Raw genomic sequence first — 14,808 nt, 5'->3', positions numbered from 1 at the left:
CTTTGCCTAGAGACGCAGTGGCTTTTCTTCTGCCCGCTGAGCAGCCAGGCGAGTTCTGGGAACGGCCCGAAGAGAAACGTTTAGGTTGGAGGGTCTTTGAGCGGCTGACAGCTGACTGATGGCCGCCCGGGAGGCCACAAAGGGGAGCTGTGTGGCGGGGCGCATCACATCGCCTCTCCCTGGGAAACTAATTGCTCCCAATTGTTCGCAGCAACATTATTTTTCTGGCAATCATTTCCTTTGAATACCCAAAATGAGCATGAAACAGCTCTTTTGCCTGGACATAAAAGTTAAATGTCCCAATGTTGATCAAATTAACTTCAGCGCCGTGACAATGGACTGTGTTTGTGAGAAAATAATGGGGGGACAACGGGGCGCTTTATGCCAGGATTTCACAGTTGTAATGTAAAATGTTTCTGTTGAACTAGGCCAGGCCACGTCTCAAAGGGGACACACAGAAGCGCCCTGTCACTTGTGGAAAAAAATCTCATTTCACGGCCCAGAGCTCGGGGGGACGTCAGGAAGTTTCGGTGCCGGCGGCTCTGAAGGACAGCGTCCGAGGTCTCTGCTCTGCTTTAATCCCCGAGGTGCTCCCCAGGTGCCGAACTACGTCTGGGACGCGGGCAGGCCCGTCCCCACGGTCGACCTGGAGGTGCCCGCGGGAGGAGGGGTCCCCAGGATGCACGGGGGGGCCCCCCCCACGCCGCCCGCTCCCCACCCCTCAGACCGACACTGCGCTAACTAGCGGACAGTCTCCCCCAACCTCCTGTGAGATTAAAAGCAAAACGCTCAAGAGTCGCACAGGAAGCAGGAGGCAGTAAGGGCCGCGCAGGAAGCACAGAGGTCGTTACTTGTGACAAAAGCGCGGGGTTCCCCAGGGGCTGCACCCCATTAACCCTGAGGACCCATCTTCTGCCGCCTCCAGGAGCCCCTTCCGGGTCGGCCCGGGGGGCACCAGCGTCCGCGAGACTGCCCCGCGCTGCACGGAGGCGCTCCACGGCGCTCACCGTCGCTACTGTGGGGGGCACACGCTTCAGACACAGGGACTTTGTCTCTCGCCTTTCTTGAGAGTAGGGTCTTACTCTGGGATCATCTTCGATTTCCAGGAAATCCGCACACACGGCACTGAATGCCTCTGAGTTGCCACCCGGCGTTGCCCCCGCCAAGCGCTCGGGGACGGGACGCCGGGCGCATGCGCCACCGCTCCCGGGTGCGACGCTACGGGGAGACCAAGCCAGGAGAAGGCAGGCTCCCCTCTCAGGAGCCTCCTGGCCGTCCCCCTGCGTCCCCGGAGCACGGCGGACAATGCTCCCGGAGGTTCCCAACGCCGTGAATGGGGCACTGTTGGTGGCATTGTCCTCCCCACCGGCAGAGCAGAATGCAGTCTGCTGGTGGCCGCCAAAAGGTTAGCTGCGCGATGAAAGGCCGGCCCGTCACTCACCGCTCCTACAGAGCCGCCCTTTGTGCCGGGCGGCCCGGCCCTGCGCCGCGGAGGCCCGGATCTGCGGCTGGCTGCGCGCCCCACAGAAGCCATTCATGGGAATGCAAAGTTGCAGAAAAGTGCCCCGGAACCCAGAGGCTGCTTTCCCGCAGGCCGCGAAGGAACAGCAGTTTGGGGCAAGGACACGTTTTAATGCCCTACCCCACCGACAACCAACCCAACTACTGTCACCGAGACCTCTGTCTCGGCCCCCAGGCTCCGCGGGAGGCCCCAGCGAGCGGGCGCAGCCGACACGGAACCATCAGGCCGGAAGACCTGCACGTGGCTGCACCTTGGACCAGGGCCTTGCTCCCAGGCCGCGGGCTCGCTGTCCCGTCCGCAGCGCCCCAGCCAAGCGGCTCGGGGCGGGGAGCCAGGCCACGGCTCCTTCAAGGTGACCCCTGCCCAGAGGGCTGCTCTTGTGTATCTGATGTACCTGCACGTCCCTGTCCTGCCTCCTAGGACCAGACGGCCTTCCGGGCCAGGTGCTGGCGGGTCAGCACCCACCTGAGTGTTTCAACCTGCTCGAGCGGTGCTGGTGTTCTCAGCAACCCAGGGCCTCAGATGGGGCACTGCTGAGGCCTGCACGTTGGGGGCTCTCCAGAGCGGGCTTGGCTGAAAACAGGGGAGGGGGAGGCCCACCGTGAGTGGCCACGGGACGGGCCACCATGCGGGGGTACGGGGCCCAGACCCACTCGGTGTGCCCAGAGCTCAGGCTGGCTCAGGCCCTCTCCACCGGTCCATCAGCCCGGGTCAGTCCCTTCTCTGCGCCCAGCTCAGCCTGAGCCCGGGAGGCCATCGAGACGCCCCAAGAGCAGCCAGCACAGAACCTGCTCTGGGCTGAGGGCCAGGCCCTCCGTGTGCATCAGCTATAGCAGGACAACCAGACCCCGGTGTCCTACGCTCACAGCTCCTATGTGTGTCCCCGGCAGGCGGCAGCAGGAACCAGGGTGCCCAGACAGGGCATGAACCCTGGTCTCGAGGTCCCTTAAGGTGATGGCCACCGTCCCACGCCTTCCAACTCCCTGTCCAGAGCGCATCCCTGCGGAACCCCATGAGGAGTCCAGAAGGATCATGCGCGTGGGGGTGAGGCCCCATTCAGGCCAGGGCCAGGCCGGGTGCCCGTGGGAAGGGTCAAACGTCAGAGTCTAAGCCCTTGGCACATTTATGCAGACGCGGCACGGGGGCAGAGGTGGGGTGTGGCAGGGCCCCGGGGAAATCTGAGCTCGCCTGGGCAGAAACGGGGAGAGCCTGTCTGGTAGCGACCGCTCCCCCAGGCCCGGGAGGGTCACTGACGTCACTCAGGACACAGAAGCTGGTCGGGGAGGACTTCCACCCGAGGCCTGGGCAGACCCTGACAGCCCCGTGCACACACTCACACTGCAATGCTGAGCCCCAGCCAAGGTCCGTCTGTAAACCCAGAGGGGCGCCAGGCTGAGACCAAACGCAACCCGTTAATCAGGGTGCGGGGAGCTGCCTTTCCCTCCCAGACGCCTTCCGGCCCTGACCCCGCGGAAGGTCACACGCGGCGGGGTCGGGGACAGGCGGTGGGCCTCACGGGGCCCGGGGTGGGAAGGTCCTGAGAAGCAGCCTTGAGGGGAGCGCCGAACAGCCAGAATGGCGGAGGCAGGCGGAAGCCCGGGCAGGAGGGGCACACCCCGGAAGACCCCTGAGCCCCGCCCCCCCCACCAGGCGCGTGGCCCCCGGCCCGGGAAGCAGGACCTGGCTGCGGGGAGGCGGAGCCGGGGGAGCCGAGCCTGTGCAGCCTGGGCCGCTCCCAGGTGCCCGGAGCCCGAGCCCGGCGACACCAGGATGGTGAGAGGGCTGGGGCCACAGGAAGGCGGGCGTGCCGTCTGTGGCGGGTGGAACCCACACGGCAGCGTCTCTGAGCCTTCGGGAGGCCGTCAACGCTTCAGCGGACATCTCCGTGGGGCCACAGCTCTGGGCACGTTTTCTTCTCTCCCCCACAACACGGGAGAGAAAGTGAGGCCACCCACCTTCCGGTCCATCTCGCGGGGACCGCTCAAGCCTTGGGACAGGGAGCGGGATTCGGGTCAACGTTGGCAGGTTTTGTGTTTTGGTAAATAGGAAAGAACAGAGGAGGAAAAGCAGCTGAAAAGCAGCGGCCACGAGCCCTGGAGGAGGCGGGGAGGGAGGGCCGCACGCTCAGCACCCACCTGTCGAGCACGTAGCCCAGAGCCTTGTGCCGGATCCCCGAGTACACGGACGGGCTTGTCTCCCAAGCGACCAAATTGGAAGCGTCATGGAAAAGATGGATGTTCACCAAGTCAAAGGCACTGCAGGGACAGAAAGGAGACGTGGCGACAAAGGCTGGAGCTGCCGGGCACCTGGCGTCCCACCTATACCGTCCCGGCCCAGCTCCCGAGGGGCCTGCGGGGTCCGGGCCCCAGGGTCACAGGGGGCAGCCCTGCCCATGCCCGTGCGTGTCCCCCGCAGCCACTCCAGGCTGACCCAGACGTCCCCCCGCCTGGTCAGAGAGGACACGAGCGGCCTCGGCCTCAGTCTTAAAACGCGTCTGGTCAGCCGAGAAGGGGGCTGTTTCCTGTCAAAGAAAATCACATGGCATGATCGCAGGAACTCTCCACAGGCCAAGAAGAGTCGTGAGGAAGAAGGAGGAGGAGGAAGAGGGAGAGAGAGGAGGGAGGACAGGAAGAGAGAAGACAGGAGGAGGAGGGGGAGGGAGGAGGAGAGAGGAGGCAGAGGGGGAGGAAGGAGGAGGACAGAGGAGGAGGGGGAGGGAGGAGGAGAGAGGAGGCAGAGAGGGAGGAAGGAGGAGGACAGAGGTGGAGGGGGAGGGAGGAGGACAGAGGAGGCAGAGAGGGAGGGAGAAGGAGGGGAGGGGGAGGACAGTAAGAGAGAAGACAGAAGGAGGACAGAGGACGATGGGGAGGAGGGGGAGGAGGAGGCAGAGGGGGGAGGAGGAGGACAGGAGGAGGGGGAGGGAGGACAGGAAGAGAGAAGGGAGGAGGGGAAGGTAGGAGGAGAGAGGAGGCAGAGGGGTAGGAAGGAGGAGGACAGAGGAGGAGGGGGAGGGAGGAGGAGGGAAGGGGGAGGGAGGAGGAGGGAATGGGGAGGGAGGACAGGAAGAGAGAAGAGAGGAGGAGGGGAGGGAGGAGGATAGAGGAGGAGGGGGAGGGAGGAGGACAGAGGGAGGAAAAGGTGGAGGAGGCAGGAGCAGGCAGCCCGATCCCAGGCCTGGGCCCCACCAAGGGCCGCTGGGGGCGGGGGCGATGCTCCTGGAGCCCATCAGTTGCTCCCTGTGGGTCAGTGACACTGGAAGAGGGGCACTAGGTGGGTCCTTTCACCCCTGAGAAGCCCCCCAGCTCACAGCCCCAAGAAGCCCGCAGGGGGACCCCCGCGGCCCCGCTGTGGGTCTCTGCTCTGGGGGAGGCGGGGAGGCAGGAACTCAGCCGTCAGCCTTCCTGCCCCATGGAGAGCCCCTGGCGTCGCTGCAGACAGGTGGCCTCACCGGGGGTCAGTGTGGTGGCACAAGCACGCTACAACTGTCACAGTGCCAGGGGCCCTGTGGGGGCCCAAGACCCCATGAGATGCGTGTGCTGAGCTAACGACCCCACCACGGCCCGGCCCTCTCTGTGCCGAGGTGGCCGGAGGTGGCCGGCGAGGCGTGAGCGAGGGCACTATGTGCTCCCTGGATTCCAGCAGTGAGTCTGAGGCTCGGCCTGGGGCTCCTCCTGCCCCTGCTCCAGGGAGAGCCAGCCCTGAGGGGCTCTGGGGAGGCTCCCGGCCAACAGCAGGGGTGGCTGAGGGCCGGCCCGGGATGGGGCACCCCGTCTGGACGCACCCTCAGCCAGCAGAAGGCCTTTCCACGGCCACCGGCGGGACACATGCCCCTCTAAGGCCCTAAGAGCGGGTGCAGACTGAAGGCACCCTCAGCCCCGCGGTGGCCCCGTGAGTGCACGTTAGGAAAGCAGGTAAGGGGTTTCTGCAGAAGGGGTGCAGCCACGCCGGATGGAGAGCCAGCCCAAAGGAGGCAGGGCCCAAGGGTCGGGTTGGGGGCGGGCTGCCTGCCCTGCGCTCCAGGCCAACTGCAGCGGACCGTGGCTGCACTGGGACCACCACAGGAGCGGCTGGTTGCCTGGGCAACGCTCACGCCCACGGGAGGAGGTGGTGGGGCCTCTGGTGGGCCGGTGCGGGGACACGGGACACGGGGACCAGCGACTACACTCCCTGTCACACGGCGTCACCGAAGACAAAGCCACAGGGCGGTGGGCACTCGGGGCTTTCCAGTCGGGGCAACTCTTGATGGGACGTTCGCCCCCCACTACACGTGCACAACCAGGGAGAATGTTCCAGAATTCAGAAGCGGAGGTAAACCTACCAGTCCGCGACACACCATCTCGTCCGCACGAAGCCTTTCCTTGACCACTTGCACTGAAAACAAACAGGATGCACAAGTCAGCCGGCGCGAAAGACAGGGGAGGGGCGCGTAACTCATCGGCCGGGGTCGGGGGGCACCCCCCGTGCTTTTCCCACCCTCTTTCCGCCAGGGGACTTCTGCTCGGAACCGCAGCGTGCGCCCGGTGCAGGCAGAGCACCTCACCCTCGGCCACTGGGGACGTGGCCAGCCAGCGGCCGGGCCGCCCTGGCCTGGGGCAGAGGACGGCTCCCACGTGCCCTCAAGAAGTCCCGGCCCGGAGGGAAGGGAGCCGGCCGCCACAAAGGCCCTGCCCGGAGCGCCTACCAGCGGCTCCAGGGTCGGTGCCCCCAACCGCGGGAGCAGCGCAGGCCCCTGGTGTCAGACCAAAGAAACCCAGTATTTGTTTCTGCTACGTTTTCCCTAAAAGCAGCCTGTGTTCTAGAAGCTGGGAGAAGGGTCCGTGTTTCCCACACTCCTCTCTGGCTGGTTCGTGCGGGGATGGGATGGGGCAGGTGAGAGGCCGGCCGTGCCGACCTCTCCCTCGTCCGCCGAGCTCACACCGGGCAGGGAGGGGAGGGGTTGTGCTGTGTCACGCTGGCCCACACGGGAGCCACGGCCAGCTGGGCCGCTGCACCGGGCAAAGGCTAAGTACAAAGCCAGGTGTTTTGTGTGGTCTGGACAGGGTGGCTTGCGGCCCAGGCAGTGGGACCGGGGCTCTGCTCACAGGCCGCGCGAGCCCCCAGGAGGCACCGGGGAGACCCCCTGAGCCTCCACTTTACAAATACTTCAGCAAATTGCACGGAAACGTCCCGTCTCCCCGAGCCCCGGGGGTGGGTCCCTGTGCCATCCCGTCAGGAACCGCTCTGAGGACAGAGGAGGAGGACGGCCGTGGTGACGTGGCCTCGGGGGGCCTGGGCTTTTGGTGCTGGGGGTAACCATGCGGGACCCACGGTTGAATGCTGATGGAAAGTGTTCCAAGTGAGAGAAAGGTCCAGAATGACAGGGGCTCTAGCCCATTCAGTGGTTACTCTTTATCTAGTGCAAGTAATTTAGTGGCTACGAACCCCTCCCTGACCCCACATCCCCCTCAGCCACTGACCCACCCGTGTCCTCTCCTGATGACCAGCTTCCCAGGCGTCCAGCTTGGTGCCCACGGCAACGCCCTGCCGGGGGAGGGGCTGTCTTCAAGGTCACTGTCACCTCTGGGTGCAAACCTCTGGAGGCCTCTCCCTCACCGCCCCGACGCTCCGGGCGCTCCCACGGCCAAGCGTCCACACCTCGCAGGACACGTCCACGCCGCCCGCCCGCCCGTACCACCCTCGCAGGCCTCCTCCTCTCTGTGCTGCCGCCCCGACGCCGCCCTCGGGCCCGTGAGGCTGCCATCCGTCCATCCTGCTCTCCCTCTGCCCGTGTTCTGTCTGAGAACTTCGGTCTTCAGTTCCAGAAAGTTCCCTCTTGCAACAATCGCCCTACTGTTCCCCTCTGATCTTCTCGTGGAGGAGCACCAGAGCCCCCCCACGGGCCCCTCGTGTCTTTTAACTGACCTTTCCTTTCAAAAAAACGAAACCCAAACACCCAGCCAAGCGGAAACGACCACGGTCTCCACCAGCAGGGTCCGGACGCACCCGATGCACAGCCTTCCGCCACTTGTGCTGTTTCTGTCTGCTCTTCCCCAGACTCCCTCCGTTTTCGGTCTTTGTTTGGGGCTGTTTTAGTTTCACAAACCTTGCGTCTGCGCCTTGATTAGCGTCCTGAGGGCCTACACGTACTCATCCTAAGTCTTTCTCGACTTGTTCCGCAGGACGCGCCTGCTTGGAGTAAACCGCGTCTGGCGCGTTGGCGTCTCGGCTCCCTGGGTGGGAGCCCCGCTCCTCTGTCCCGCAGCAACCCGCCGCCCAGCCGCCAGCCCCCGGCTCCCCCGCCGCGGCCCCGCACCACGAAGGAGGGGGTCCTCGCCCCCCGGGTGCCGACCTCCCATGACCCGAAGCAAGTCACTGCGGGGTGGGTCACTTCGTTTTGCTCCTTGATCTCAGAAACCAAGTCTTCAGGACTCCGATGGCTCCTCCCAGCCTGCCGCCTCCGGGCCAGCAGCCGTCCTGCCCTGCCCTGTGATTTCCCCCTGCTCACGCACAATCCACTGACGCTCCACAGGTGCCAGCGTGCACACTCCTGGAGGCTGCGGTCTCCGCTGGACCCATGGCACCCGGGGTGGGTGGGGAGGAGCGAACGGGGATGCGCCCACCCTGCTTCCAGAAAGTTCCTTCCAGAAGCCAGGATGGACACAGGACAGGAGACCGCCCCCCCCCCCCCCCCCCCCCCCCCCCGCGGGCCGGCCCGCCCCCCCCCCCCCCCCCCCCCGCCCCGTGCTGGGCGGTGCTGCTAAGGCCCGAATACCATGGGTTCTTGCCTAGAATTTAACATAACCAGCACTGATTTTATTTCCATTAAAAATGGAAGGCATTTGTGAATTTAATTAACCAAAAATTAATTACTGTTCCCAATTTTCAATTACACGTTAACTGAAGTGTCTCCGTGCACGTACACCTGTATGCATATCTTCAATACACGTACCATGGGTGTATCTCTTTTTAGACACTTAAAATTTCTACAATAATGAAGCACTGTTTGAAACTATTAATAGAATGAATACACATAGCAGAGAACAATGTGTTACTTTTTCATATAATGTAGATTTGTAATAACTGTAATTTCCAGAGAATTCTAACAAAATTTCAGCTTTTTAACTGCATCGCAAACAAATCTCAAAAACTTTAACAGCATGGCGTTATTACACCCACATAATTTTTTTTGAATTTTTTTTCATTTTAGAGAGAACGAGAGAGAGGCAGTGTGTGCGCATTCACATAAGAGGGGGAAGGGCGGGGTGGGGGGTGAATCCCAGGCAGGCTCCACACTCAGCGTGGACCCGTCATGGGGCTCGATCCCATAACCCTGGGATCATGACCTAAGCAGAAATCAAGAGTGAGACCTCAACTCACTGAGCCACTCAGGCACCCCAATACCCAAATATTTTGACGTAACATTTGCAGAAAATACATTCCTTTTGAAGTAAGTTCCTCATTACAATTACAAATGTGTTTAGGTGGCATTTCCAAGTAATTTCACAAGATGACAAGATGGGGTTACAGCCCGCGACCTCCTGGACTGCCAGAGCCTGTGCTCCGCGGGTGATCACGTGTCCTTGGGTGTGACGTCAGGGGTCCTTCCGGAAACTGCCTTCCTCACCCACAGAGTGCCCCACAGCCCTCCACCGGGGGGCCAAGGAGGCGGTCATGGCGAATGCTGCCACATTCACGGTGCAGACCCAGGGCCGAACACTGCCACCTGCCCGAGACCACCGGCTCCTCAGGGAAAGGACCGGAACTGGCATCTCCCTAAGCCCTGGACCCAAGTCCCCTTGCTGTGAGCATCCCTTCCCTGTTGTGGCTGGGCCCCGGGTCACGCCGGGCAGGGCAGGGCCAGGAACACACCCCAATCAGCAGAAGGTGCAAGTGCCCGCCTGGTGAGGCTTCACTGCATAACCCCCTACAGGAAACACACGCGTGTGCTCACACACGCACGAGCCCACAGCTGTCCCGCACCCGGGAGGGACGGAGATGGGAACCCGTTGCCTCCGTCACAGGCTGGGGGTTCCCTCGAATGTCAACTGATCTGTTTCGCTCCATCTACGTTCTGAGGCTTTCTGGTCACCAGGCACTTCTGAAGCCTCCCCAGAGGACGCCGGGCGACCGTGCGTGGGCAGCAGCGGCCGGGCGCCCGCCCGGCTTGCAGAGGCTGTCGCCGCGGAATGAAACCACGTCACGCCGGGCGGGGTGGGGGGCTGCCGCATCGCTCACCTTGCAATATTAAGTCCCTGCTCAGACCCCCTGTTAATAGGATTCCTTTAGCCAGCAGATGGATGGTGACGGCAGGATGGTTCATCCACTAAAGGACGGCATAAATCACCACGGAGAAAAGGGAGGCTGTGGGGAGGTTATCGGCACGCAGCCTTGCCCGTGAAAGGCCCGCTTTGGAGCATTAGTGAAATTAATCCATCTTTCATAAGAGCTTGGAGCAGTCCCTGTGATCTATGGTAACAACCAATTTCTCACTACGGGCAAGAGGAAAAAAATGCCTCGGCCCTGATCGACTACACAAATCTGCTTTTTAAAAATGGTCTCACATTATCTGGAGTGCTGCTCCCTGAGGCAGCATTTGAAATTCATGCCGAGCCAAAAGCACCCATAAATCAGCAGAGAAAGTTTTGTTAGTTTTACATGCAGTGGGCTGTAATTATTTGGAATTGCATTATGCCTCCATCACGGTAATTACATTTAGATTATCCTTAAGTGACGGTAATAAAAGAAGAGAAATCAGGCCTAGACTAATTCCCTCCCCTAAAATGTGTTCAGATAAAGCTGCAGGATTGGCTGGAAGGCACAGGAGCAGGGCCGCGAACGCGGCTGCCCAGCGGGGACGGACCGCACGAGGACAGACGCAGACTTCCGCACACCCAAAAAACGCCACGCTATCGACGGAACGTTAGAAGCCCGTACGTGTTTTCTAAACGTTTTTCCTTCTGTTAAGCCACGTGCACTTCTGCCACATCCACGCCGTCAGACCACATGGACCAGACACTTAGTTTCTAGCGCAGCAGCAGCACGTGGGACAGAACAAGGATGGCGACCGCAGGGAGCCCAGGGACACCGTGGTCTCCAGTTGAGAGACCGGGGTCTGCCTGAGGACGCCCCATTTCTCCTTCCAGAAATCCTTCCCCTCTGCCCGTGGATGGGACAGCGGTCACCTGGGGGCTGGGGCCTGGACCCCCACTGCTCCCCCAGGACAGACGCAGCTGCTGGCTATCTGCCCCCACGAAGCCACACCAGCACCTCAGAGGGGGCCGCGCACTGGCCACAGGCCCCGGGGCCGTCGGCGGTGTCTGCCCTCCGAGGGGTGTGCAGCAGGCGGGACATCGCCGCTGGAGTAAAGCCCCAGACTTCATGCTGACCCACCTGCATGGCCGGGGCCCGCGGAGGGAAGGGCTGGGATCGGGGCCAGGCCGCAGGGCCCCCACACGGGCTGGGGTCTGGGGGGCTGGCCTTCACAGAGCTGGGCCGGAAGAGAGCCTGAGGGCGGGGAGCAGGGAGCCCCTCGGAAGGAGGCCCACCATCCTGCGGGGACAGAGGCTCAGGACCAAGGGCTCAGCAGGGGCCTGCCTCCTCCGTAGGGCGTCGTGCACAGGGCACTGCCGTGCCCTCCCCTCCTGGCACCCAGAGGGATGCCGAGACCACCACGTGGGCCTCTTCTCTGGGAACATCACAGCGCACAGCCGACAGACTCCAGGGGCTCCAGGGACGAGACGAGGGCAGGGGTGCCACCAGAGGGCCCCGCGGCAGGAGGGAGAGGGACCTGGGAGGTGCGTGCTGCACGCAGGGTGTCTGGCTCACATGGGGCGATCGGTCGACACCAAGCCCCCAACAGCATGGGGCACAGCCGGGTACCCCCCCCCCCCGGCCCACCCACACGCACATAGTGGCGCCGCTCAGCACGTCCCCGCGGAGGCTGGGGCACCGCGGGCCACTCGCTCCTCAGCAAGCGCCGGTTCACAGCCTTCGGGCAGGTGGATGCTGCAGACACCCCCCCCTCCGCTGGCCCCCCAGAGTCCTGCCCCCCCCGTCCACGCCCTGTGGGGGAACCCTCCCTCTTGGCCACAAGCTCAGCAGGCGCGGGTGAGCGTCCCAGCTGGGCTAAGGACGGAGACGGGCGACCCCGGGTCTCTGGCACAGTCCCCTGTGATGGAAATAGCGGGAGAGGCAGCCTGAGGAGACGGCGGCCAGGACACCTGCTCCCAAACCACCCCGGCACCTGTCAGGGCTTGCTGTCCTCCTGCCGTCGGCCCCGCCACCAGCCCATGTCTCCCGGGGCCCACGGTCACTCTCGGGGACCCTGCTCGGCTCTGAAGCCGACTCTGCGGCCCTTGGCATCTCCGAGGGGACAGCAGCCCTTGGCCGACGTTCAGAGAGGGTCGTCCGGATCCCCTCAGCTGCTTCCAGAGCCTTCGGGCCACGCTCCAACCTCAAGAGGGGCAGGGGACGGCGGGGGCTGGGCAGCCAGGACAGGGGCCGGCCCCCCGACACCACGTCCTTGGCTCAGGGACAAGGAATGAGGAAGCCTGCCCAGAATGACAAGCACACCCATCCTTCACCCTGCACTCGGGTCACAGACAAGTTAATACCGTCGTGGCCTTGCTGAAAATCAGCTCCAGTGCAGGTGGGCGTCTCCGTGGATGGTGGCCAGCCCTCAGGCAGAGGGGCCCCGGCGGGGCCATCCTTCTTGCGCCGAGCTGGCCTCCCGTGTGGCGAGAACACCGCCCCCACGCCCCGCCCCCCGCGCTCCACGTCCCGTTGAGGTTTAACGACGACCGCAGGGCGCCGGGAGCGAGCCTGGGTCAGCGTGTGAGTCACGCAGGATCAGCAGACTCCGGAAGGCTGGCCGTCCCATTTGCTAAAACCAGCAGAACCCAAGCCTACCTGGGCCGCAGCGACTGCGCACGAATAACACAGCCACACAGAAACGTGCTAAACCCAGTGGAGACGGAGGCGCGTCCCGGCTCACCGCGAGCAGTGCGCGAGCCACGCTCTGGGCTGCAGGCACCCCCAGGGCACGGGGCGGGGGCTCCCTCAGCTCTAGTTCTCCGCGGTGCCTCTCGCTCGCTGCTCCCCCGAGGCCTGAGCTGGGAAATGGCCAGAGGGCCAGCACTCGGGCGCCGGGACACGGCCTGCGTGTCTGGCCACCGGCACCCCGCACCGCCGCTGGCCACGTCAACGTGCTCGCATCTCGCGCCTGCCGGGAGGCCCCTGGCCTCTCCAGCCCCACGTGAGCTGATTATTATTTTCCTACATCTCGTAGTCAAGGTGCTCGTGCCTGGAAACGACGGTCAGAACACGTGGCGATTCGTGCAAGGACAGACACGGTGGTTCTCTCAGCCCCCACCTAAGACACTGGGACGGACCCACGTGAGTGCCAGCCCCTCCCAGAGAGACGGTGCACCGCAGCCCTCAGCAGCCAGACTGGGATCCCTGCCCCGAAATATGACGGCTTCAGGCCCTAAACGCGCTCGTGTGTTCCCGCGAGGTGTGCGCTCTGAGAGGGAACCGTGCGAGGGGGGCGGGCGGGCCGTGACGCACCTCGGGGAAATAGTCCTGCGGGAACTTCTCCTTCTCCAGCATCGGCGTGCTCTCCAGTGTGTCCGAGTAGATCTCTTTGCCAGTGACTTTTTTATACTTCTTAGCTGGAAAAGAGCACAAGAATGACCTCATCACTACACCCCACCCGAGCAGTGCAGCTCTGTGGGGAGCGAGGGAGGCCCCCGGGAGGGGACCCACGGTCTGGGGACGCCAGTGGCTCGTAAATTGCCATCCACGACCCGGAACCCGACACTCCACTTCATTATCCCCTAAGAGCTTCCAGCCTGCAGATTTACAAGGGCTAATTGGCATCCTCCGTAAAAACCGTGAATATATTTAAGACTGCCGCAGAATTGCCGTTCACTCATACCTTAATACGAATTTATTTAATAACATCGATTTCCTCCTCACATCCAGCCAACATCACTCATGTCCGGGGAAGAGCAGTTTTTATGTGAGACAGAGCAGATACGGCACGGGGCGCTCTGCACCCGCTGCCTGCGGCTCCCCAGACCCCGTGCCTGGGCTGACGCCCCTGCCCTTTCACGTCGAGGCCCAGGACCCTTTCCTTCCACAGACGCACGGCCCACACCCACCCCGGAGTCTCACGAGCGGCCCGGGGGCGCGGAGGCCGCTGGCTTCCCCACAAGACCGCGGGCAGGGACCTCGGGCAGCACGCGGGCCCCGACGGCTGCCGCCTGGCCGGACGCCTGGCTCCGGGGTGAAGTTCCTGACAAATCCTGAGAGGTGTGCTCTCAGTGTCTGGGGGGCTCATGCTCCCTGCCCCACGGCGCTCACCGCTGCAGCAAGTGGAGCACTAAGTGCCCCACGGACCCCCTGACAGGGGCGGACGGCAGCAGGGAGACAGGTGAGCACGGGGGGCGGGCGGCGGGAAGGAGACAGGTGAGCACGGGGGGCGGGCGGCGGGAAGGAGACAGGTGTGCAGTGTCGTGGGACAAAGCTCTGGCCACTGTGGGTTTGGAGGAGCGTGAACCCCAGGTCAAAGCAAAGCACTGGAGGGTAAAGACTCATCTAAAGACCCACCAGAGGGACACAGGACGAGATGTTTGGGGACTCGGGGAATTCAGGACACAGCAGTGTGTGGAGCCATCCCCAGGTGCACACAGCTGCTCACTGTACCCACTGTCCCTCTGTTCCTGTTCCCAAACACGGGCACGACCTGCTGAGGTGACTAGTGGGGGAGGGTAAGCCGGTCCCCCGATCTCCCCTCATCACCTCACCCCTGGGCTCTGCGTTAGCCGGTGGGCACCTCGCGGTCAAGCCTGAGTCATGACAACAGGCGGCCAGGGGCAAGAGCTCCTGAGCACAGGTGGTGCACGCCCCCAGGACAGACTCCCCCAGGACAGACGCCCGGCAGTGTGTGATGATGGGGCAGCACTGGGTCTGCGGTGTTTTAGGTCAGCGACGAAGAGGAGAAGCCGTGGCAGGAAGGCAATTTGGCTTCAGATGAAAACCCTCGTTGCCGTTGAGGAAAAAGGAAGAGCTCGGGAGAGGTGGAGAGAAAGGAGTTCGTTCTTTGTTAAAAAATAGACTTCAGCGTTTAGAGCAGTTTTAGAACTATAAACACCCGAACAAGAAGCACCACCTCGCCCACCGCCGCCCGTCCCGCTGCCGACACGCGGCACTGGTTCAGCAGGGGCACCCGGCCTGGCACCGGGGCTCACGGTCCGTGCCGGGCGTGCCCGGGGTTTTGACAAAGGCACGGTGCCACACGCCCAGCA

The 14,808-nt window shown here is 63.2% G+C and overlaps 1 protein-coding gene across 6 annotated transcripts in view; it reads right to left on the bottom strand.

Annotated features, from left to right (window-relative positions):
* INPP5A (inositol polyphosphate-5-phosphatase A) overlaps nucleotides 1-14,808 on the bottom strand; it is a 170,658-nt gene that overhangs the window by 45,586 nt on the left and 110,264 nt on the right. For 4 of the 6 annotated variants that reach the window (XM_049645921.1, XM_049645923.1, XM_049645919.1 and 1 more), the window contains exons 6-8: nucleotides 13,067-13,170; nucleotides 5,841-5,893; nucleotides 3,658-3,777 (exon numbers count right to left, since the gene is read on the bottom strand). In XM_049645921.1, the coding sequence (XP_049501878.1) occupies nucleotides 3,658-3,777; nucleotides 5,841-5,893; nucleotides 13,067-13,170 (277 nt within the window). The remainder of the gene's footprint in view (nucleotides 1-3,657; nucleotides 3,778-5,840; nucleotides 5,894-13,066; nucleotides 13,171-14,808) is intronic. The other 2 variants (XM_049645922.1, XR_007460864.1) reach the window with 2 other exon arrangements.

Source organism: Panthera uncia, chromosome D2, assembly GCF_023721935.1.
Source record: "Panthera uncia isolate 11264 chromosome D2, Puncia_PCG_1.0, whole genome shotgun sequence".
Classification (NCBI taxonomy): Eukaryota; Metazoa; Chordata; class Mammalia; order Carnivora; family Felidae; genus Panthera; species Panthera uncia.
The sequence above is the reverse complement of the archived record's forward strand: the minus strand, read 5'-3'. Positions and strand labels throughout refer to the sequence as shown.